Source organism: Zootoca vivipara, chromosome 13 (genome assembly GCF_963506605.1).
Source record: "Zootoca vivipara chromosome 13, rZooViv1.1, whole genome shotgun sequence".
Taxonomy (NCBI): Eukaryota; Metazoa; Chordata; class Lepidosauria; order Squamata; family Lacertidae; genus Zootoca; species Zootoca vivipara.
This window is the reverse complement of record NC_083288.1, coordinates 30,487,838-30,513,421: the sequence shown is the minus strand read 5'-3', so window position 1 is coordinate 30,513,421 and position 25,584 is coordinate 30,487,838. Positions and strand designations below refer to the sequence as shown.

Below are 25,584 nucleotides of genomic sequence, written 5' to 3'. Positions count from 1 at the left end.
TAGGAGAAATCTGTGTTCAAATTCCTTTACTGTTGTAATGTCCAGTCGCCACTTTTCAGCATAATAAATTTACCTCACAGGTTTCTTGTGAGGATAGAAATGGGAAAGGGGGAGACCACATACACCTAAGAACCTTTTTCTAGAAATATTGCTTGAGGGAAAGTTGAGATGGGAATCTAGGAAATAAAAACAGGACATTAATTCTGGATCCTAAAGTAAATTAAGTGTAATTATTACACAGTAAGGAAATAATTAATTTTTTCAGCTTTGGTAGGTTCAGTGTGCTTGTATAGCTAATGTATGCATACAAAGTCATAGCTTCAGCCTCCTAAAAGAGCCAATGAGGGTTCTTGCAGACTTCCCATAGGCCTCTCTGATAACCAGATGCCTGACTAGATAAGTTTTTAATGTTATTACCGTGTTCCTAATGACAGGTCTCCTTTAGAAGCTTGCTTCACTTTATGTTATCCATGTTTTTGCATACGTAAGCGCTATCTAACAGTGGTTTCATTTTCAATACAGTCAAGCACTAATGATGCTTTAGTGTTTTCCTAGAAATGCTACAAGCACTCACATTCCAGTAATACAACAATACTGTGAGGTCTGCCAGTATTATTCATCCCAATAGTGGCACATGAGGGGGGCCTGAGAATCTGAGGCAGGCATCCCCAAACAGTGGCCCTCCAGATGTTTTGGCCTACAACTCCCATGATTCCTAGCTAACAGGACCAGTGGTCAGGGATGATGGGAATTGTAGTCCAAAACATCTGGAGGGCCACTGTTTGGGGGTGCCTGGTCTGAGGCCTGTCTGAGGCCACACAGCAAGTTCTGGTTGACCTGAAATCCAAACTGGGATCTCATGCTCTGAATAAACATTGCTAGAAACAGAGGCTAGAACACATTGTGAACACAGAGGTGGTTGTAGCAAAATATTATTATTATTATTATTATTAACAACAACCCACAGCATGCCACATAAAGTCACTGGTTTATCTTGATCTATACATGACGCTAAAACTCCAGCTCAAAATACCAGCTGAGTGTTGATCCCCTCATTACTGTGCCAGGATAATGACCAACAGAAAGCACCCTTGCCAAGGTAAACAGCGCCCAAGTCTGCAGCTGTTGCCTGGAGGTTCATTAGGCAGGAACGTGCCACCCGCCAGCTGGATGGGCTCCAGGGGAGCAAGACTGGCGGTTAAGGAGGATCAGTCATGGAATGGAACAATGGACATCATAATGGGTCCGGTTCCTGACCCACCCTGGACCCCAAGGGATGGAAGCTGCATGAGCCATCTGTGGCTATGGCAACGGAACAATCTTGACTCTAAAGGAGCAAACGTGTTTATAGGGAGGGGGTTGTCATGGCTCCAGGCCCCAGAGATGACTGGCCTGGATAGTTCACAGGTCGGTGACCAACCTGGGTGAGCTTATGTAACCCACATCGAACAAAGATGGCGGAGGTGAGGCAATGTTATTCAAACCAAGTTATAAACCTCCTCATTCATTAGGCCCGGTGGTATCAAGCTGGGAGGTTTCTGACAAGGCGCAGCCCGAAGCTCAGGAAAGTCTTCAATTCGGTTGTGAAGACGTTTTACCCTGCCCACCAAGACGCTTCGTCAAATAACAGAAAAGAACACTATTTCCAATACTTTGGGCAAAGACACTTCATCTTTAAAAACATACACATTGGATTGTGATGTGGCAGACCGCTTTCTTTTTTCGGTGTCTTGCTTGTTCACATGTAAAGTGGTGCCAGGAAGGGGGGGGAGGGTGAGTCCTACTTTTCTAGATAAAGGTTCTGGAACTCACCATTAACACCTGCCTCACCTGAGAGGTGTCGGAACTGAGTCCCAGCAAGCTCGAGCTGGAAAAAAAAGCCTGCATGTGGGAGAGAGGAGCTAAAATTCTCTCTTCCTGCATCTTACCTTTCCACTGGTGGTTGGTTGTTCCATTGGTTGGCTGTTTCAGGCACTTTGCTCCCTTTCCCACCTCCAATAACTGAAGAAAGGGAGAAAATGCTTGGAATGACTGGCTGTGAGGTGCTAAGATGCAAGAGGGGAAAAGGTTTAGTGTGCGAAGGGCTGATGCTCAGCCTGCAGGATGTTTGTTGGACTAGCTCCCATCATCCCTCCTGACCACTGGCCATATTCACTTGGTCTGATGGGACGTGGAGCCCAACGACATATAGAGGGCCCTGGTTCAATGGATTTCTCCTCCAAGCTTTTCCTGTAAAAACAGCAGCAGCATCAACAGACTTGATATGTGAATGATGTCCCTTTCATGCGTCATTTTACATACTGAAGTTGGCACTGGAGGGGTAAAATTTCCCATTCCCTCTTGAATCTGCCCCCTGAAGAAACTGTTGTACTTTCCTTCCATTAGTTTCCTTAACACCATTACTTTATGGATGGGGGGGGGGGAGTGCTCTATCGATGGTAATACTTCACTTACTCCAAATTGCCTTGTGAGGGGTGGGACGTTCTTCGAATGCTCGTAAGCCAGTCCTGCTGCATTGCATATGAGGGAGCTTTTTCTCAGCAGGGCTCTGGACTTCTGCCCCCAAATCCTGCCCCGACAGCACATCTGACAAGCCCCACAAAGGAGGAGAAGTTACTTGCCTTTTTCTAGCATTATGCCCCAGACAGGCAATAGTGCCTGCTGAAAAAGCTCAGCTCTGCACACCAGGATAACTTTCCCTCCGCTCCTCTCTTTGCCCCCTTCTCTCCAAGAGCACTAAAGAATTTCAGCGAGTGACTCTCTATGGAAACCCAGACCAAACAAACAGCGCGCTGCCCACCTGCCTGTATAAGCCCCCCCCCCAGCCCTTCCCCAGGGGGAGATCATTGCGTTTGTACATCAGTAAGCCACCACTGGCAAAGGGCAAGCCACACGCTAGGCAAAGGCTGCCAAGGAATAAGCAAAGGTCAGGACAAAAATCTGTTCAGGGAAAATACACTTATCAGCAGGCCCTTTTGCAGAAGGCTTCCTGTTGATGCACATCAGGTAAACAGATCTGGTGAGAAGGGGTACTCAATTCTAAGCTTTCAGGGTCTATCAAAATTGCTGAACAGTGGCTGTGTACTCACCAAAGTGTTGATGTACACATCAGTCAGCAAACATTTTCAGCAGGGGGCTGGTCCACTGTCCCTCAGACCTTGTGGGGGGCCAGACTATTTTTTTTTGGAGGGGGGAATGAACAAATTACTATGCCCCACAAATAACTCAGAGATGCATTTTAAGTAAAAGCCCACATTCTACTCATGTAAAAACATGCTGATTCCCGGACCGTCCATGGGCTGGATTTAGAAGGCGATTGGGCGAACCGGCCCCCGGGCCTTAGTTTACCTACCCATGGTCACATGGATCTGATTTTTCTGCATGAGCTTTTGTGCATGTTCATCTACACATGACTGCTTTCAGTTGAACACTATCTCCATGTTTCCCATCCACCACAGGAGCCAACTCCCAGGGGCCAAGGGGCCTTTGGCTTCCCTAATGAAATATTTGAGGGGGCTGGTCCCCCCAGAGTTGATGGGCATTGTCATTCAAATGGTTGTGCATGCACTGTGTCTTGTGATCAATTACCGGTATGCAGGATGCGGCATACCTGGTCCTTCTCCCAATATTTATTCAAGTTGGCACTCCTGCCATCCACGCTAGTAGGTAGCTCTTGATGGGATATATTTGTGCAGATATATTGTGTGAAAAAGCAACTGTATAGTTGCCCTATAACATCACAAGCCTTATTCTTCATTACGCAAAGTAGCCCTTACTACTGTCTAGGTTTTTGTATAGCCTGGTATTTGATGGGCAATGGCTATTCCAAACTTCTGGAATGTGTAACACCCAGATGACTTGGGTGGAGCTGGAAAGGGACACTTTGGGCAATTTGAATTTAGCCAGGGGAAAACAGCATTGCTAAAAAGTACTTGGCTGTCAAAAACAGGCTTCTGGGTATGGCACTGATGCTTACTTGGGGCCGGCGTTGCCAGCCTCTGTAACTGCTTTCTTATTTATTTTATATACCACTTATATGCTCAAATGCCAGTAAGTGGTTTACAACTATAAACATAATTAAAATGCACAAGAACATTAAAACATATTGCTTGCCTATTCAGCCTGTGAGGAAATAGATATTGCAGTATGTTGTCCTCCAGTGGAAACTATCCTTGTTCAAGCTGCCTTAGAACTTCCCATGCCTTGCGGAAGTGAGAAATGTGAAGCAATTGCGTAATGTTTTTGGTATATAATATTGGTATATATTCATATACCAAATATATAATATATATAATATATAATATTTGGTATATAATTAATATAATATAACATAATATAGTTATAAACCATCAACTCAGAAAAAATATCAAGGTAGTATATAAAATACTAGGTAGTATATAAAATCATAAAATACAGAATGACGAACACCGAATCAAATTACGTGCAGGTCTTGCTTTCTGAATGCTTGCTATGTGAAAATTCAATTATCCAAACACAAGGAATTAGTACCCAAACCTTACCATACACACCACCAATTCAGATATCCGAACAGCTGATTCCCTTACTTGTTTGTGATTTGCTGGTCAGTGGCAGCCATTTTCAGGCTTAAACCAGGCAGGGAGGAAGTGGGGAGAGAGACCAGACAAATCAGGGAGCAGGAGAGATTGGACAAATCAGCTTTCCCTTTGTCTCTCATTTGATGGTTGGCTGCAGCTGTTTCAGGAAGAAACCATGGAGGGAGGGAGGAGGTATATTGGACAAATACAGTAGAAATGTTCCCATAGGAAAGAATGGAAATTGTCAGCTTGTTAAGCAAAACGTTTGCCTGATGAACAATTTCCTGGGAATGCATTGTGCTTGGAAAGTGGGACCCGTGTGTCAATAATATGAAACAGAAATGGGCAGATCAGGATTCTTTTGATGATCCTTAGGTGTTTCTGATTCACAAACAATTGGTGATAGCAAGCCGTTTTGTCTTCCTCCTTGTGCCTCAATATTATAAAAATGTAAGAATGTATTTCTGAAGCCCCCACTGGATGATTTGTAGTGTCACACCACACCCCTGGATTTGCACAAAGTCCGGGAGGGATAGAGGAGCAAAAATGAAGGCAGGTTGTACTAGTGGCCATGGCATGGGAGCAGGAAGGGATGGAAACAGAGAGGGGGGAAATGGTGGTTTGAAACAATGGCAGAGGTTTGACTAAAGTGGGAGTGGAGCAACACCGAGCACCTTTAAACAACAGGAGTTTGAATAAAGCAGGAGGAAATGGCAATACTAAATGGCAGAGGCTTGAGTAGAGCAAGCAAGGGTAATACTGAGGCAAGGAGGTGGCAGTTTAAAACAAGGTTTGAGCAAGAAGGGAGTTGGGGAACTCTGTTGTGTTAAGTTTTTTGGTGTTAGTTTTTAAGCCTCAGTGTCTCTCCATCGCTGCTTTTCTTAATCTTTTGCATTATTTAAGTACAGTGAGATTGAGGGAGGGGCCCCCAAATTGGTAAGACTGGGAAAAATGAACTTATAGAAGCCTGTAGCTCTAAGAAAATGCCAAGAAAAAGCTTAGAAACTGCCGAAAAAGCTTTTGTTATGCAAGCGCCCTTTCCCACAGGAAGAGAAGCTAACTTTTTTATCACATTTTTATACACATAGGTTCAACAAAGCACAATAAATTTTGCTATAAAAATATAACACAATGTTTCTATATGGAGGCCATATAAAAGGTAAATGTACCCCTGACCATTAGGTCCAATCGCAGACGACTCTGGGGTTGCGGCGCTCATCTCGCTCTATAGGCCGAGGGAGCTGGTGTTTGTCCGCAGACAGCTTCCGGGTCATGTGGCCAGCATGACTAACCACTTCTGGCGAACCAGAGCAGCGCACGGAAATGTTGTTTACCTTCATAGCTGCCAAGTTATCCCTTTTTTACAGGGATTTTCCCTTATGCTGAATAGGCTTCCTCGCGAGAAAAGGGAAAACTTGGCAGCTATGTTTACCTTCCCACCAGAGCGGTACCTATTTATCTACTTGGCCATATAGATGACAGCCGGTGCCTATGCTAAGCTTGCACAAACGCACTAACATGAAATGTATCCAACAAGTAGAATGAGGTAATGGGAAAATGTTTCTATGCATATGATTGGAGAAAATTGAAATGTTTTCTGTAAAAACTTATAAATATCACACACACCCCAGGCCAAGGAGTCACGGTTGCAGCTGGTTTGAAACAATGGCAGTCGGAACAGTTGGAACGATCTGACTGTAACCTAGTGCTTGGAAAGTAATAAATCAATGGACTCTTTCTTTATCTCCTCCTGGCTCCTGAGTTTATTGGCCTCAGACCTAGGAGTTTTTAATAGCCTTTGAGGGCTTGCAACAATATGAAAGAGACCCTTAAAGATTGGAAGGCTGTTTTAAATTTCTACCTCTTCTATTCCACAGTTCTCAAATATTCCATAGTAAAGGTAAAGGTAAAGTGACCCCTGACCATTAGGTCCAGTCGTGACCGACTCTGGGGTTGCGCTTATCTCGCATTATTGGCCGAGGGAGCCGGCGTACAGCTTCCAGGTCATGTGGCCAGCATGTCTAAGCCACTTCTGGCGAACCAGAGCAGCACACAGAAACGCCGTTTACCTTCCCGTCGGAGCAATACCTATTTATCTACTTGCACATAGTACTATCCCATAATCATATATTTCACTCCTGGTATCATGTGTTGTCTTCCAGCTTCAGTGTAGTAATTTAGAACAGATACCTTTTCTAACTGAATAAGCTAACCGACAGGCATAGCTACCAAGTTATCCCTTTTTTACAGGGATTTTCCCTTATGCTGAATAGGCTTCCTCGCGAGAAAAGGGAAAACTTGGCAGCTATGCCGACAGGATTGCTCTTAAGATTCTATTCATTCTATTCTAATCATCTTAAAGATGCAGTGACTTATATCAGCATGGGGTGGGATGCCCAAAGGGAGTTGCAGAATATGAGAGAGGAGGAGGCATGGAAACTGAGGGTGGTCTGTGCGCAAGGGAGACTTGAAAAAAGGAGGAAGAGCTAGGGAAAGGGGGTGAAGGTAATTGGGTGTGCGTGAGTCTGTGTGCATGCGCACAAATGGGACTGCACAACTCTGGAAGGTGTGGAAAGAGAGATCTCTATGTGCAAGGGAGAGTTGAAGCAAGTAAGGAGGGTCAAGAGAAAAAATAAGGAATGAGGGTGCAAAGCAGGTTGCAAAAAAGAATGGAGCAGGATGCATGTGATTGGGTTTGAAGATGAAAGCAGGGGCATGAAGGGGTCTGCAGTGAAGGTGGCTTCATAAATAGGTGGAAGAGAAAAGGGTGTTTAGTAGTTGCAATGGGTGGGAAGAGGAAGATGCAGGGTGGTTTTTGTGCAGGGGGGGTTGCACAAAAGGAAGAAGGGAGGAAGCATGGACATGGAGGTGAAGGGGAAAATGGGTACAAAGTGGGGCTGCTGAATTGAAAAGCAGATTTGGAAATGGGGTTGGGCAAGTGAAAAGTAAGGGAAGCTCTAGGGGTTTGGTGTGGGAGGAATGACGGGGGTTAGTGAGCAGAGTGAGCTGGTACACCCTAGTAAGTTATATATTATCTCTCAGGCTTAGTGCTTGTCACCAATAATTATTACTTGGTTTGATGTGCTCTGGAATGGGTTGTAGGTTGAGGCTGGGGCTGGGGCAGTGACCAGCTGCCTGGCAGGTTATGAAAAGATGGATCTCTAAGGGCACAGTGGCCTTTCTTCTCTGGCCTGATACACTTTGTCTCATCAAAGCTCAGCCACCCACCGGGCCTTTGAAGAGTGAGAAGAGAGAAGCACTTCTTTCCAGGAACATCTGGGATACATAGACATATGCGTAGAAGCAGCTGGGCAAGCATAGGTAAAAATAACCTTGTTAAGTGGCTGCTAATCCTTCCCCATGGAACTGCCTGGACTCCAGAGCCCTGACCTTTTGGGGCAGGGAAGAGATGAGAGGGGGTGGCTTGGCCTCCTTCCCTATTTGTGCGACTGGACTGAACCAGATGGGAAGTGGCTGCTATAAAAGGCTCCATGAGGATCTCCACGTGGCAGGTCCCAAACAGACAGACAGACAGCAAGTCAGTCAACAAAACACTCTGAAACAAGGAAGCACAAGTGCCCCAGCGCCATTGTGGCAGGTAAGCATTTGTCTTGGAGGCCTGGCAGGTAGGTAAGCCTAAAGGTTTTAGAGTGCTCTTTGCAATTCCTGTAACTGTAATTCAGGTGCAAAACTGACAGGCTAGGAAGTGCATTTGACTTTGTGTAATCAGAAGCATGTTCCACTGAATTCAAGACTTACTCTTATGCATGGGATTGCAACCTACGTGTATTTCCCTTGCTTTATACCCTGCACCAAGGGAGGAAGACCTATAGAGCCACTTGCAGAAAAATGTATTTTTATGGGCAGTGCTATTTTTTCTAGAAAATGAGGTGCTGGAACTCACCATGAATGCCTCCCTTGTTCTCTTATAATGACAACAGCATCCACTTGAAAGGTGTTGAAACTGAATTCTGGTGGATTCCAGCTGCAGAAGAAAAAAAGCCCTGATTATAGGAATGCTTTTGTGTTGTGTGGAGCTAAAACATCCTTAAGCTATTCCCCACCCCTGCCATCCCAGTCCTCACAGTTTCGTCTAATGTAAGAGGACTGAAACACAGCTGCCTGTTAATCACACTCTCTGCCCCCTAAGTGTTTTCCCCAGATCCCAAATATGTGAGCATTGGTTGTGGTTGCTCTGTGCACTCTGCACACTGTTAGAGATGCTCCTCTCTTTACACTCTCCAAGTCTGAACTCCAGCATCATAAAACTTTTTGCAATCATCCCCCATCTGGCACAGGACTCTGCATTGAGTGTCTCCTTTTGTGACCTGGTCCACCAGTTGGGCAGCATCTGGCTGCCCTTCGGAGGCAGCTGATACACAGCCCAATACCTGGGGTGTCTGGTTATGTAAACACTCTGGTGTCATCATTTCTGATTCCGTGCCAGAAAACGGAATCATTGCTCTCACATGGCAATACATGCTGTTTCGTAATGACCAAGGCGTAGCAGGAGCAAGGAAGTGTGGGGAGGGAAAACATGTCATGTTGGGTAACAAATGACCCCACTTTCTGTAGGAAGGAAGGGACCATCTGCAGTAGTGAGATAACATAATTATGGTTGCCTTGCGCTGTCTGAACCTATGAAGGTGAATGGGCAATTGTGAAGTCTTTATAGTATTGCAGGCCTTTTCCCCTGTGTCCAGTATGGTCCAGTCTCATGAGAGTTTTGCACAGTCTGTTTTATTGAAATGGCAATTCCTAGACCTACTGTTTATTTCGGAAGGCACAGGAACATTGCCTCTCCAAGTATTTCTTTCTCATTGGGCCTTCTGCCTTCTATGCAGAAAGGGTGACCCCTGTCCCAATTCCTGCTATGCATTTTAGTCACCTGGCACCCACCAAAAAAAGTGTACATGCAGGAGGGTACATTGGCAGTTGGTCAAGGGTCTTTTTGCATTCACCCCAAGTCTCTTTTGTCTCTCCTACTGAACAGCCATGAAGCTAGTCTCTGGTGACATCGCAAAACGACTTGAAGAGATGGTGTTGTTGACTTCTCAGAACCTGCCCCAGGTGGAGGTGGCTACGAGTTACACTGTCCTCCGAGAGCTTGGCAGTGGCTCCTATGGGCATGTGTTGATGGCAGTCCACCAACGCCAAGGTAGGTCAGAACCCAAGAGGATGGAGAGGCGGAGAAGGCTACAAAACAGATCACTGAACCTATGAGAGAACTTAGGTGTAAGATATGTGTCTAAATCAGTCCAGGCTATTCTACCTGAAGGAAGGGGCCGAGAAGTTTCTTCTAGATTGTTGGTGAAGTGGCCGTTAGAAAGTGTCAGTTGAATAGATTTCTGGGGTGAGAGTGGAGAGTCCATCTAAAGAGAGCTAACAGAATCCTTTCTGAGGAGAACGTAACTCATCCGTTCCCAGCTCTGGGAAGCTTGCATTCTACTCTGAAGAAATGTAGATCTGTTGGTCTCCTGACAAAGAAGAAATACCAACAACTTTTTTTTTTTTGGCTAGCCTACACAACACAAGGAAATGTACGTGCCACTTCAATTTTTGGAGAAAATAGGGGATGTTGTTATACCTGCAGAATGGTGAACGTAGTCTCCTATAATCTTTGAATTGTTATTCTCTCCATTATTGTTTCAAGGGTGATTTTCAAGTATTGGGATGGACCCTAACTAAACTATGTAGTTGCAATTATACTCTAATCCTGTACAGTACTTGCTTACATCATTGGGATTTATTTTTGGTACTGAGTGGACATATATAGGATTGCTCTGTAGATCCTTCTAAAATCAATGGGAAATGAAGTCATGGTTGATTTGTCTGGTTGAAATAAGTTATATTGGATCTAAAGCAGCATCATTTAAATTGATAGCATGTTATTGTTTTGCTGAAAAGAATTGTATTCGCTTTTGCACCACAAGAGCAAAATGTGAGACTAGCTTGTTGACGTGGAATGTCCTTGGAGGGCACTCAAGCCCTTTATATTTTCTCCTCTCTTTCAGGGGCCAAGGGTCTCTTGGCTGCCTCCAGATTGCCACTGTTTTGTGGGAGGGATCCAAGCACATTTTATAAATTTAGTTCGGCACATTTAAGTAGACTGAAGCACTCTGTTGCCCTAGTACAATAAATCCACTTTAAATAAGAAACAGACTTTTTGCCACTATGAAAGTGGCAGGGAAGAACATTGGAAAGTGTGGAATAAAAGAACAATTGATGGGAAGACTGATAAGGACTCCATAAGCAAATCAAGATGAATGCAGAATAATTGCCCATTGTCCTATAACCGCCCTGCAAACAAATCAGCACAAATGCTTAATACATAAAGATCAGACATAGTCTAACCTCCGTGTAAGCTTTTGTCAGCAAATCAGGATGAATGTTTAATAAATTGGTCATCTGGAGGAACCCCTTATCTTCTCTCTTGCAGGAACACCCATGGCACTGAAATTTGTACGCAAGAAGGCTACAGAATTGTTAGATTTCGTGAATGAATACTGCATTGCGCTGACTTTGGGGGCCCATCCCTGTATTGCCACTGCCCTTGGGATTGCATTCCAGACCCCCAAACACTACGTCTTTGCACAGGAGTTGGCATTGGCCAGTGACCTCTTCTCGCTCATGGTGCCACAGGTAACAAACCCACCAGGCATGGACACAGACCACTTATGCCTTCTGTAGTTAGCAACTCCCCACCACATTCCATGCTATTCGAAAAGATATGGTGGGAGAGAAAGATGTGAGAGAATAGTTTCTTTGCTTGTTTGCTCCTTTCCCCCCTACTCCCAAGTCATTTCAAATCGTGGAATAGTACCAGGCTGGTTTTCACTGCCAGGACCACCTGTAGTAATAAGATTGCCTATGAGTTGCAGCTGATTACTCTGTTGGTTAAATCTGCCTATAGGTCAAAACAATATTTCTTTTTTATTTTTATTTAAGGTTTTCTTGGTTTACAAAGATATGTGCAATGTCGTACTAATCAATATAGCTAACCTGATTCAAAACAATATTTCTGAAGAGAGAAGCATGCAGTCTTTAGTTTTCAGCAGAAAACATCTTTTAAGAAGAGGCATTCCTCCTGCATGAGAAGGGACAATGCCTCTTCGAAGATGGTACTCACCATATGTAGTTTTTAATAAACACTTATAATTTTTGCATTTTTTTAAAAAAAGTCTTCTGCTTGTTTAATCAAGTGGGCTTTTTAGTCCAACGTACAGTTGCGCTTTCTAACTACTCTTCATGCTTGAGAAATTAGAAACATATTTTAAAAGCTTCCCTGCATGCTGTCTTTTCTATGTGATACCAAACGCAATACTTAAAACACATGATCACAGAAACACAAGATACAGCCAGCCCTACGAGTGCATAGGCACCATTTTCTTCCTCATCGGCTCCTTTTCAAGTTGCTTTCTGGAAAGCTGCCTGAGAGCGAGTGCTTAAAAAGACTAGATAGAGGGCATCCACTCATCTTGACTTAGGCAACTGAGCTGAATAGAAGTTGTGAATGCAAAGGGAATCAATCATGAACCTCGAAAGAGGACCCCAAGCATATAGCTGCCCTAAGATTTCCCACAATATAATCTCTCCCTGCTTGAGCACACCAGAGAATGGGGTTGGGCAATATATCAATATATCATCCAAAACTGGTTTGAAGCCCATATCGTGGTATTAGTTTCATAATTTTTGACCTGAAAATATATTGTGAATCCTGATGTGTGTTTGTGTGCTATGCAAAAATCATAATGTGGGAAAACTCATGCCAGCCAATGCTTCTACAGACATTTCTGATATATCACGATGTTGAAAACCAGGTATCCCCCAGCCCTACTGTTCATCTATACATAGTTTCATCCTTATTTCAGACATTGTGCTATATCGGTATATCATGATGTTTAGATGGTGTTGAAAACCAGTTAGCGCCCAGCCCTACCAGAGAACCGAGGAATGGAGCCTGGAGATGTTTCTCTCTACCTTCGGAGAGTTTGTGTGGCTGCCCAAGTGACTTTCAGCTCTCCCTTTCATCCTCCAGGTTGGTGTGCCTGAGCAGCGGGTCAAGCGCTGCGCCCTGCAGCTTGCCAGTGCCCTCGAGTACATGGAAACGAAGGGGCTGGTGCACCGCGACGTCAAGCCAGAGAACGTGCTGCTGTGTGACCCCGAGTGCCGCCGCATCAAGCTAACCGACTTTGGGCTGAGCTGCCCACGAGGCCGGACCATTGAGGCTTTGCCAGAGAGCCTGCCATACACGGCCCCAGAGTTGAGCGCGCTGGGTCCCAAAGCTCGTTTGGAGGCCCAGCCCAGCCTCGACACGTGGTCCCTGGGAGTGCTGCTCTTCTGCGTGCTAACCGGCTACTTCCCCTGGCTCACAGCTGTACCCGCCGACCGGTACTACCGCAGCTTTGTCTGCTGGCATCGCAGTCCCCGCTTTTCCCCGCGCCCACCCCATTGGGGGCGTTTTACTCCCCAGGCATTGGAGATGCTGCGGGGACTGTTGATGCCCGACGCGGCTCAGCGTAGCCCAGCCAAGGAGGTGATGAATTATATCAAAGTGCCTTGGTTGCTCCCAGAGGCCCAGAGCTGGGTTCGGCCTAGCAGAGATCTTCTTGGCACCAGCCGGCGCTGCTAATAATCTAGGCCATATGTGTGAAGCAGGGAGGGGTGGCACCAATCCCAAACCTAGCCTTAGCCATTGAGGGACCAAAGATACCACACACATCACCAAACCAAGATACCTCATTGTTCCTAAGGACAAACAGAAAGCACAGTCAAGCTAGGGAAACTGGGGGGGGGGGGACTGTTATCCTCAGAAAACAGAGCAAGCTGCCAGCAGGGCAGGGCAGGAGAAACTTTAGGGAATCATTCCTCTCCCACATATGTGATTTCATCTTAGGAGGGTCACTCTCCAGTCCCGATTCTGGATCAGAGATTCAAAAGACTTGATTTCAGTCCCTCCTGGGTCAAAAACTGGCTACTTCATTGAATGGAAAGGAACCATATAGACTTACATCTAAAAGGCAACGAAACCTTGGTGTCTGTCACTCACCCCGAATTAAGACGAAATGGGGGGTGGGATAAAATTATGTTTGACTAGATTTGGAATGAGGGGCCAACAACAATGGTCAGATTTACGAGACTTCTGTATGGTTGTCAATCAGGGTGACCACAAAGTCTGCTGATGTGAAAGTGGACATTGCTGAGCGGTTAATGCTGCTCTTTGCGCTCTTTCCAGCCACCATGGATGGACTGTCTCTTGACAAGTCCTATCCAATGGAGAGAGAGAGTGATGCAGAAGAGATGTAAGGAGCAATTTGATCTTTGACTGGCAGAGTCACCAAGGAGATGATTTGGAGGTCTAGAATTGATGTTGCTGTGGATCTAGCAATGTTTTGCTGGAAGCCGCCCAGAGTGGCTGGGGCAACACAGTCAGATGGGTGGCATATAATTAAGAGCCTTAGTATTAGTAGTAGTGTTGCCTGCCTATAGGCTTGTTTATATGCTGCTGTAATACCCATTCAACTTGTACATTTGTAAATAAAGAGATTATAATATGAAAACATTGTATATAGTCGGTGCTCTCATTTTGAAAAGAAACACATCCTGTAATGCAACCTGCAATGGTGAACTCCAGCTGCTTTGCACTACAAGTTCCATGAGTCTCAGCCAGCACAGCCTTACTGGCTAGGGCTGATGGGAGCTGTAGTCAGCGGCATGGCGAGCTGCCGTGACACCTGGGGCGGCAAATTGCCATGCACCCGGGGGGGGGGGGGAGGCACGGCGTCACTATGTAATGATGCTACGCATGCGTCGTTACGCGGCAGGGTATCGCCGCCGCCCCACGGCTCCAAAGCCGTGCGCCTCCAGCTCCAAACTCCAGGTAAAAAGCCCACGCTGCGCATGTGTGTTACGTAGCAGGGTATCTCTGCCCCCCCCCCCGGTGACTCCAAAGCCGCGCGCCTTCAGCCCCAGGTAGAAAGCCCTGGAGTTTGGAGCTGTAGGCACACAGCTTTTGAGGTGCGGGGCGGCGGCAATACCCCGCCACGTAACAACGCATGCGTAGCATCATTACGTAGCGATACCCCACCACGTAACAACGCATGTGCAGCATCGCGCTGCGCATGCGTCGTTATGTGACGGGGAATCGCTGCCCCCCAGTGACTCCAAAGCCGCACGCCTCCAACTCCAAAATCCAAAAGCCGCTTGGCGGGACAGGGGGTGCCACTTGGCACTCCCACCCCTGCGACTCCCAAGCCGAGCCTCCAGCCTCCTGGTAAAAAGTCCGCTCGGCGCGGTGCGGACTTTTTACCAGGAGGCTGGAGGCTCGGCTTGGGAGTCGTGGGGGTGGGAGTGCCAAATGGCACCCCCCCCCAAGAGTGGAACCCAGGGCGGACCACCCCCATCACCCCCCCATTGCGACACCCCTGGTTGTAGTCCAAAACATCTGATGGGCACCAGGCTGGGAAAAGCTGCTGTAATAGTTGACTCTGACTTCCCATTGCTTGGGAACTGGGGAGCGCAGAATGATATTGCTTTCAGTTAGAAACTGACAGCCAAAGATATGATGGGTACATTTGAATCAATACACGCCATCGATAGGTGTGCTCCCCAGCCTGGGCAACTGGCTTCTGCATTGCTTCAGGGCAGACATTTCCTAAGATAGTCTTAATGATACCCATGCTCACCAATGCCAATCACCATGCAGGGCGAGCCCTTGCCAACATGGCTGCTCTTCTGAGAGCGGGCTTATGGGGGATGCGCTCTTGCTCTGCACCCCGTAGGCTTCCTGGCTTCTTGAGTCATGTGTCGCATGAGGCTCCATAGGCTTCGAAACACGAACATCCAAAAGCAGCTGTAACCGGAAACGATTAACAAGCGGCCAATTTGGCCTGGCCCCGGCGTCCTCTCACGCACCTGCTAAATATAACCCACAGCTGACGACAGACACAGCGGGTGGGTGGGAGAAAAATACTCTCACCCCACCCTATGCTTCCTCTTTGTTGATTCTCTAAAGGAGAGAGTGCTCACATTTGGGGTCACAAGGGTTTGAGGAAGATTGCACAGCCCTTTCAAACAACCACCCATTACAAATACATTTTGTTTTTTGTATATAATTCTTGTTAAATTTTCTGTTTTACAATTTAAAATACTAATTTCTACATCCTTAAGATATCAATGACTTCCCTTCTCTTTCCATGGTTCATTTTACATATCATAAATACCTGCATATTTTACCAAAAAAAGCCTATACCATTCAGTATTCCATTATTGCAGCCATTTACACTGTTGAATTTATCTTAATGCTGCCAGCATTTTCAGCCGTACACAATTGTTTCCCATATATTCAATAAACGTTTTCCAATCTTCTCTAAACATATGTTCTTCTTGTTCTCGTATTCTATATGTTAGGTCTGCAAGTTGCCATTCTTCTTTGGTTGGGACCTCACTTTACAAATAAGTGCAGGCATCCCCAAACTGCGGCCCTCCAGATGTTTCGGCCTACAACTCCCATGATCCCTAGCTAACAGGACCAGTGGTCGGGAAAGATGGGAATTGTAGTCCAAAACATCTGGAGGGCCGAAGTTTGGGGATGCTTGAATAAGTGTCTTTTTCCGTGTATAAGACAATATTTTTTCCTTTGAAATAATAGGCAAAAATTGTGGGTCATCTTATACACGGATAGCAGCGGGGAGACAGGCAATTGGTGCCAGCAGCCAGCAGGAGATTGGCAGCAGCGGTTGGGTGTGTGATTAGTTGCTGTGGCAAGGCCTGCTGACGACTGGCTGCTGCTCCGGCAATAGGGCAGGCTATTTGCAGCAGCGGCAAGGCGTGCATGCAATTGGCTGTTGTTGCTTTGTGTGTGCAGGTGGGCTTTTGGCAGTAGTCTTATACATGGGGGTATGTTATACAGGGGAAAACACAGTACATTTTGGATGCTAACATTCCACAAGAACTTGTTGTTTTTTGTAAAAAAGGTATTATTTAATATAAAGTGTATATATTCATTTTGCTGAATTTAACTGGCTACTTTTGCAATTAATCAAACACTTGTAAAAACAGGCCAATATTTTGATTAATCCACATAAATACAGGTAGTACCCATTCACATTGGGTGTTGTGCAAATAAATATCCCAGGGTGGGGAAAGTGATGACTTTCTCTATGCCCCATCCCCATGGGCCGTTCATTGCCAGTGTCACTGTGTCTCCTTCAGCTGCTCTAAAATATATTCTTTGCAAACTCCGGCTGGCAGACACTGGAGAGAAGAGTGACATGAGGGAGTCATAAAACTGTCAGCCCCAGAAGTGAATTATTGGAACTGGCAGGGCAGGAAGAGTTATGTTCAAAACATAGTAAACTAAGTAAAGCTGACCATAGTAAACTAAGTAAAGAGCTGGAGCTTTTCTTGGATGCAGCAGAGCACACTGTCTGCACCAAGGAGGAGACAGGGGATCTCCCTGAGGAGGAGGTCAGTTCCCCAACACAGCAGCCAGATGTATGGAGGAACGTGACTCATAGAAGTAGAAGGCCCAGGGATCGCTCTGAGTGCTTAGAATTACACAACCGTTTTGAAGTGCTCATGGAAGACGAGGAACAGACTCCACCTGAGGATCTCTCCCTCATCACAGTTGATGAGGAATATGAAGACGAGCAACCAAGTCAGTCCTCTGGAAATATGCAGGTAACCTTGGAAGGGACAGCACATAGAAGAATCCCAACCAAGCCTATGAAGAGGCGTGTAGTGGTGATTGGGGATTCCCTACTGAGGGGTACAGAAGCAGTGATCTGTGGGCCTGACAAGATGTCTCGAGAGGTGTGCTGTCTACCTGGGGCCAAGATCAAAGATGTAACAGAACGGCTGCAAGGAATCATAAAACCCACCGACAAATACCCCTTCCTTTTGGTGCATGTGGGAACCAATGACACTGCAAGCCATAGCTTACAGAAGATCAAAAATGATTATGAGGCTCTGGGCAGGAAGTTGAAGCAATTAGATGCACAAATTGTCATCTCTTCTGTCCTCCCAGTTGAATGACATGGCCCAGGGAGAGAGGGAAAAATAGGGGAAGTGAACAACTGGCTTCGCAAATGGTGCAAACAGGAACGGTTTGGATTCCTAGATCACGGTCTGCAGTTTCTTGAAGATGGACTTCTGGCAAGTGATGGACTGCACCTCACAAAAGTTGGGAGGAATGTTTTTGCCACAAAACTCAAAAACCTCATCAGGAGGGCTTTAAACTGACTTATGTGGGGGAGGGAGACAGTGGTCCTGAAGGTAGGAGTCTATCAAATGCTGAAGATGATCATCCAAATGTCAAGGACCAAATGGAGCAAGCAGCATGCAGACCTAGTGGTGGGACGAAAATATCCTTAAATAAGAGACATGGGGGAATGATCAACGGTCTTCAATGTCTGTATACTAATGCACAGAGCATGGGAAATAAACAAGATGAACTTGAGCTCTTGGTACAGCAAACTAAATATGACATAATAGGCATCACTGAAACCTGGTGGGATGAGTCTCATGACTGGAATGTAGTAATAGAGGGATACAATCTATTTAAGAGAAATAGACCAAACAGGAAAGGAGGAGGAGTAGCTTTATATGTTAGGGATATGTATACCTGTGAAGAGATCCAGGATTTAAAACTTCAAAGCCAAATTGAGAGTATCTGGGTCAAAATTAAGGGAGAGAAAAACAACAGTGATCTCATTGTGGGAGTTTACTATAGATCCCCAAGCCAAACTGAGGACACAGATGATGCCTTCCTGGAACAGATGGCCAAGCATTCCAAAGGAAGTGAGATAGTAGTAATGGGGGATTTCAACTATCCTGATATTCGTTGGATGTCAAACTCAGCCAAGAGCATAAGGTCGAACAGATTCCTCACTGGCCTTGCAGACAACTTCATTGTCCAGAAAGTGGGAGAAGCAACAAGAGGATCAGCCATTTTAGATCTGGTCCTAACCAATAGTGATGACTTGGTTAGTGGGGTAGAAGTGGCAGGATCATTAGGTGGGAGTGACCATGCTCTTCTGGAGTTTATTATCCAGCAGAAAGGAGCAACCAAGCATACTAAGGTCCAAATTCTAGACTTTAAGAAAGCCGACTTCAGAAAACTTAGGGAAACGCTGGGTGAAATCCCATGGACAGTAATACTAAAAGGGAAGGGAGTTCATGATGGTTGGGAGTTTGTTAAAAGGGAGATATTAAAAGCACAACTTCAGGCAATACCAATGAGACGGAAACATGGAAGGTGCCTAAAGAAGCCAGGCTGGCTATCTAAAGAACTTTTGACTGAGTTAAGATTTAAAAGGGATATGTACAAAAAATGGAAAAGGGGGGAAATCTCCAGAGAGGAATTCAAACATATAGCCAGCACGTGTAGAGACAAAGTCAGAAAAGCTAAAGCACAGAATGAACTCAGGCTTGCCAGAGAGGTTAAAAGCAACAAAAAGGGCTTTTATGGGTATGTCCGTAGCAAAAGGAAAAACAAGGAAACAGTGGGGTCACTCAGAGGAGAAGATGGTGAAATGCAAACAGGGGACAGAGAAAGGGCAGAACTCCTCAATGCCTTCTTTGCCTCAGTCTTCTCCAAGAAAGAAAACAACGCCCGACCTGAAGAATATGGAGCAGATGATTCAGCAGGGGAAACACAGCCCAGAATAAGTAAGGAGGTAGTACAAGAATACTTGGCTAGTTTAGATGTATTCAAGTCTCCAGGGCCAGATGAACTACATCCAAGAGTATTAAAAGAACTGGCAGAGGTGATTTCAGAACCACTGGCAATAATCTTTGAAAATTCCTGGAGAACAGGCGAAGTTCCAGCAGACTGGAGGAGGGCAAATGTTGTCCCTATTTTCAAAAAGGGGGAAAGAGAGGCCCCAAACAATTACCGCCCAGTCAGCCTGACATCAATACCAGGAAAGATTCTAGAGCAGATCATTAAGCAAACAGTCTGTGAGCACCTAGAAAGAAACTCTGTGATCACTAAAAGTCAGCATGGGTTCCTGAAAAATAAGTCATGTCAGACTAATCTGATCTCATTTTTTGACAGAATTACAAGCCTGGTAGATGAAGGGAACGCTGTGGATGTAGCCTATCTTGATTTCAGCAAGGCCTTTGACAAGGTGCCCCATGATATTCTTGTAAAGAAGCTGGTAAAATGTGGGCTAGACAATGCTACCATTCAGTGGATTTGTAGCTGGATTACTGACCGAACCCAAAGGGTGCTCATCAATGGCTCCTCCTCATCCTGGAGAGTAGTGACTAGTGGGGTGCCACAGGGTTCTGTCTTGGGCCCAGTCCTGTTCAACATCTTTATCAATGACTTGGATGATGGGCTTGAGGGAATCCTGAGCAAGTTTGCAGATGACACCAAGTTGGGAGGGGTGGCTAACACCCCAGAGGACAGGATCACACTTCAGAATGACCTTAACAGATTAGACAACTGGGCCAAAGCAAACAAGATGAATTTTAACAAGGAGAAATGTAAAGTACTACACTTGGGCAAAAAAAATGAAAGGCACAAATACAGGATGGGAGACACCTGGCTTGAGAGCAGTACATGTGAAAAGGATCTAGGAGTTTTGGTTGACCACAAACTTGACATGAGTCAGCAGTGTGATGCAGCAGCTAAAAAAGCCAATGCAATTCTGCGCTGCATCAATAGGAGTATAGCATCTAGATCAAGGGAAGTAATAGTACCACTGTATTCTGCTCTGGTCAGACCTCACCTGGAGTATTGTGTCCAGTTCTGGGCACCACAGTTCAAGAAGGATACTGATAAGCTGGAACGTGTCCAGAAGAGGGCAACCAAAATGGTCAAAGGCCTGGAAACGATGCCTTATGAGGAACGGCTTAGGGAGCTGGGTATGTTTAGCCTGGAGAAGAGAAGGTTAAGGGGTGATATGATAACCATGTTCAAATATATAAAAGGATGTCATATAAAGGAGGGAGAAAGGTTGTTTTCTGCTGCTCCAGAGAAGCGGACACGGAGCAACGGATTCAAACTACAAGAAAGAAAATTCCACCTAAACATTAGGAAGAACTTCCTGACAGTAAGAGCTGTTCGGCAGTGGAATTTGCTGCCAAGGAGTGTGGTGGAGTCTCCTTCTTTGGAGGTCTTTAAGCAGAGGCTTGACAGCCATCTGTCAGGAATGCTTTGATGGTGTTTCCTGCTTGGCAGGGGGTTGGACTGGATGGCCCTTGTGGTCTCTTCCAACTCTATGATTCTATGATTCTATGATTCTATGACCAGCTGCTGGCTGGTTTTAAATGTACCCGGATAATTTTTGTTCTGCAACCAGGGTGATGGAGGTGTCCCCGCCCTTGGGCTCACACTAAACTCAGCTTCAGTTTAAAATGGAGTAACACACACCAATAATGTATGGCTTTAGAAAAAGTGTCAGATCAGTGGGATCATAGGTCTTCATTTAGAACTTATTTTTTGCCCCTCTCTTTCCAGGCAAAGGTCCATGCTTAAAAGCTCGAGTCCAAGTGTCTGTCCCTCCCCTCTGCAAGCTTTTCCTGCTGAAAGCTGCTCTTTAGCACTCAACTGGAGCAAATGTTAATTTGGGCTTTCCACAAATTGCTATGTGATCCAACTGAGCTTTAAAAAGCAGGTTTTCATAGGGAAAGTTCTAGTGCAAAAAAGGGAGGGAGCACTTGGACATGGAGATTTAAAACGTGGACTGTGGCTGGAAAGAGTGAAGGAAATGTAAGTGTGAATAAGCCCTTAGTGGGGCAGGACTTACAAGTGTCCCAACCTAAGCTGAATTGGAGCATTTGCATCACCACAATTTTCTATTTTGTTTGTTTAAGGTTGTTATTTTTAAGAGACAGAGCAAATAGCTAAGGAAGACAGGCCTCCTGAACTGTTAATTGCTGTGTAGAAAATGAAATTTCAGTTTTTCCTTACAACTGAGTATCAACCTATTACCAAAATCTAAACAACCGTATTTGCATACTTCTATTTATATCATACTGGTATGTGTTATGGGCCAGGAGTCAGCTTCGCCAGTTGAACAAGCAGCCTGGAGGGGGAGAAGGCGGAGTGACTCCACCTGCAGCTGATCAGCCTTCAAGGGCCCAGGGGAGAAGGTACTGATGAGAACCAGCAAGCTTCAGCCTTCTTAAGCAGAGCTTCCAGCAGCAGTCAGAAGCTGTTAACAATGCTTGTAGTTCCTGGTCCTACCTTGCTGCTTCCTGCTTGTCTTGATCATCGAATTTCCTAACCCCTGGACCGTCTGACCACATGGATGGTTGTTTGCCTGACCCTAGGACTGCACCTTACTTTGGATGCTGGCTCTGCCCCCAGGCAAGTACGTCTCAGAGATTCTTCTGATTGGCTGGCCTCCCATTCCACTGTTTGGCTCAGCAATGAGACTATGACAATACACCACTTCTTGGATGCACAAGGGGCCCTCAATGCACCTGATGAGAAAGAAAATAAAATAATAAATAAAATGTGAAAATCAATAAAAAACAGCCACAGTTATGCAAGTTATTATACAGCAGCATAAAACAAATAATTCAGAACATAAAGCTATACTTAACATCTTTCTGGAGACTGGGATGAAACGGGTTAAATCAGATTGGACACCTGGGGAAGTATTATTATCTGACAGTAAAAGGCGAAAGATTTATACGATCTGAAGAGAAACCTCCCGTGGGCACATGAAATAAAACCTAACTATCTCGACTTTCTACTGAACCCTCAAGAAAGAAGGGCATTTTCGTTGGCCAGGTTCAACGCAAACCCATCGAATCTCCTGTGGGGAAGGTTCTCCGGCAGGGCGGAGGGTGAGAGGATCTGTCCGTGTCATGACCTCCAGGAGGAAAGCCTTCTACATATGGTTCTTCATTGCAAACTTTACAACGACCTTTGTCAACAATTCCTGGACCGGCTCTGCATCCCCAGTAAGGGACCAGAGCGGGAAATCTTACAATTCCTATTGTTGGGGAAGGACCAGGTGCTCACCAGAACGGTGGCTCATTATCTTCATTTGCTATTTTCTCGTCGTTATATTCTGCAGTCGTCTGAATTATTAGAAGCCCCAGTGTCGTGAAAGCGGATAGCGGAATACTCCCTTCTCTCTCTTAGCACAGCGTCTGCCACAGTGATAGTATTAATCTGATATTGTTTTGCTTGTGTGTTTGTTTGATGCCAATAAAGGTTGATTATTATTATTATCTGACAAGAGAGAACACTTGATTACTTTCAGGTAGAAGTTTATTGTGGAATCGAGGCTGCTATATCCCATGAGTGGCAATTTATTTGGTGAACAACAGTTTTGTAATATGTTGAATAATTCTGAAATACTTCCAGTGGAGGCAATGATTTAAAATGCAAAACAGTGTAGAGGAAATACCAGGCCACTTGTAAAAATACCAGAGTCTTTTAAAAAGCATTTTTTAACAGTCCGGGTTTTGGAAGGTTTCATTAACATGCAGAGGATCTCTCTCTCTTGCAAAATGCTTATTTGATCTAGTAAACACCATCCATAACAGCTTGGCAAATTTTCTAAAGTTTCATCAAGATACAGCTGTTTTGTGTAATGGCAAGTGAATCATAAGAAAGCGAATTCCTAAGGAGTGAGATCAACATTAAAATTTCAGAGAACTGGCAAGTCTGTTTATTTGCACATCACCTTCATGGTATAGCAAACCATAATTGCTAACACCCAGATTCACAAACACCACCAATTTAGCAATGCTGCTGACGCAGGAGCTCTCCCCATCGTGCATCAAAATTTGGACAACTCTTGACAGGGGCGTAGCCAGGATCAAAACTAGGGGGGGGGGGCAAGCCATGGTCGTTCAGGGGCGGGGCCAAGGCACAGAAGGGGAGGGGCCACAAAGTGGGTGGGGCTAAAGGGCCAACGGGCCTGATGACATCGTGGCGGTGGCAGCAGCGGCCACCTTGTGCTTCTGGGGCTGGTAGCGTTGGCGGCTACCCTGCTTGGCTGGAGAGGACGGGAGGTCGGGCAGGCGAGAGGGGGTGGCAGGGCGGGCGAGGGCGAGGCAAGACACGGCCGCAGCCACGACGGCTCCGAGGCGTTGCTGCATATCAGCATAATATTTCAACCATGGTTCAAGCCCCACCTTAGGAAAAAATCCTGCATTGCAGGGGGTTGGACTAGATGACCCTTGTGGTCCCTTCCGACTACAATTCTATGATTCTATTGATATATTACCATAGCATATGCATCATTCTGCTTTCTTGAATTGTCCTACTCCTAGGCATAGCATCCAACTCCTAGAGGCCTAGGTGCCCCCCCCCAATTACTGGTAAATACCGTATTTGAAAGAGTCATCCCCCCATGTTGATGGGCTTTCTATGTGGGGTTTATCTGCCCCCCCCCGTATTTTATTAAGGATGGAAGAGGGAGGGAAGGAAGGAAGAAATAGAGAGAGAGATAACTCATATTTGTGGGTGTCTCTGGATGACGCTGTGATGCTGGAACTCTGCAGCAAGAGGACAGGAGGGTCGGGCAGGCGAGAGGGGGGTGGAAGGGCGGGCGAGGGCGGGGCAAGGCATGGCCACAGCCACGACGGCTCCGAGGCGTTGCTGCATATCAGCATAATATTTCAACCATGGTTCAAGCCCCACCTTAGGAAAAAAATCCTGCATTGCAGGGGGTTGGACTAGATGACCCTTGTGGTCCCTTCCGACTACAATTCTATGATTCTATTGATATATTACCATAGCATATGCATCAATCTGTTTTCTTGAATTATCCTAGGCATAGCAGCCAACTCCTAGAGGCCTAGGTGCCCCCACCCCCAATTACTGGTAAATACCGTATTTGAGAGAGTCATCCCCCCATGTTGATGGGCTTTCTATGTGGGGCTTATCTGCCCCCCCGTATTTTATTAAGGATGGAAGAGGGAGGGAAGGAAGGAAGAAATAGAGAGAGATAACTCATATTTGTGGGTGTCTCTGGATGACGCTGTGATGCTGGAACTCTGCAGCAAGAGGACAGGAGGGTCGGGCAGGCGAGAGGGGGTGGAAGGGCGGGAGAGGGCGGGGCAAGGCATGGCCGCAGCCACGACGGCTCCGAGGCGTTGCTGCATATCAGCATAATATTTCAACCATGGTTCAAGCCCCACCTTAGGAAAAAAATCCTGCATTGCAGCGGGTTGGACTAGATGACCCTTGTGGTCCCTTCCGACTACAATTCTACGATTCTATTGATATATTACCATACCATATGCATCGTTCTGCTTTCTTGAATTGCCCTACTCCTAGGCATAGCAGCCAACTCCTAGAGGCCTAGGTGCCCCTCTCCCCCCCCCCAATTACTGGTAAATACCGTATTTGAAAGAGTCATCCCCCCATGTTGATGGGCTTTCTATGTGGGGCTTATCTGCCCCCCCCCGTATTTTATTAAAGATGGAAGAGGGAGGGAAGGAAGGAAGAAATAGAGAGAGGGATAACTCATATTTGTGGGTGCCTCTGGGTGACGCTGGGATGCTGGAACTCTGCATGTACAGGAGCCTTGTAAGCAGCTTTCTCTCTGCTTGATTTACAGCAGGCACGTCCAACAGGTAGATTGTGATCTACCAGTAGATCACTGGATGTCTGTGGTAGATCACTGGTAGGTCACTGGCACCCCTAAAAAAAGCTCACCCAAAATTTTCCTCCTCCCTCAAAAAAGTTGAACTATGACCTGAAGCCCTAAACAAAAATGGACCTCCCTCCCTCCTAAAAGAAGCTCAACAAGTTTGACCTAAACCCCAAAAAACAGGGCTTCCCTTCCTTTAAAAAAAACTCAACAGCTTTGACCTGAACCCCCCAAAAGGGGGTAGATCACCCCCAGTTTTAAACTCTGAGTAGATCAGAGTCTCTTGGGAGGTGGCCACCCCTGATTTACAGTATACAGATGCAGGAGGAGGGGCAGACTGGAACACCAATGCTTTTTATAAACATCACTGTGTCTGTCAAAGCTACAGCCCCCCCCTTTCTTATTCACTTCTTTTTAGCCTTGCAGAGCCACCTTAGTCAAATTGAATCCCCTGAGTC

At 45.8% G+C, this 25,584-nt stretch overlaps 1 protein-coding gene across 1 annotated transcript; it reads left to right on the top strand.

The window, feature by feature from the left end:
- Positions 1–7,512: 7,512 nt before the first annotated feature.
- Positions 7,513–14,320, top strand: LOC118095082 (serine/threonine-protein kinase SBK1). Its single transcript, XM_035136029.2, has 4 exons — positions 7,513–8,154; positions 9,550–9,714; positions 10,996–11,198; positions 12,595–14,320. The coding sequence occupies exons 2-4, from the start codon at positions 9,552–9,554 to the stop codon at positions 13,186–13,188; spliced, it is 960 nt and encodes a 319-aa protein (XP_034991920.1). The 5' UTR covers positions 7,513–8,154; positions 9,550–9,551; the 3' UTR covers positions 13,189–14,320.
- Positions 14,321–25,584: the final 11,264 nt, after the last annotated feature.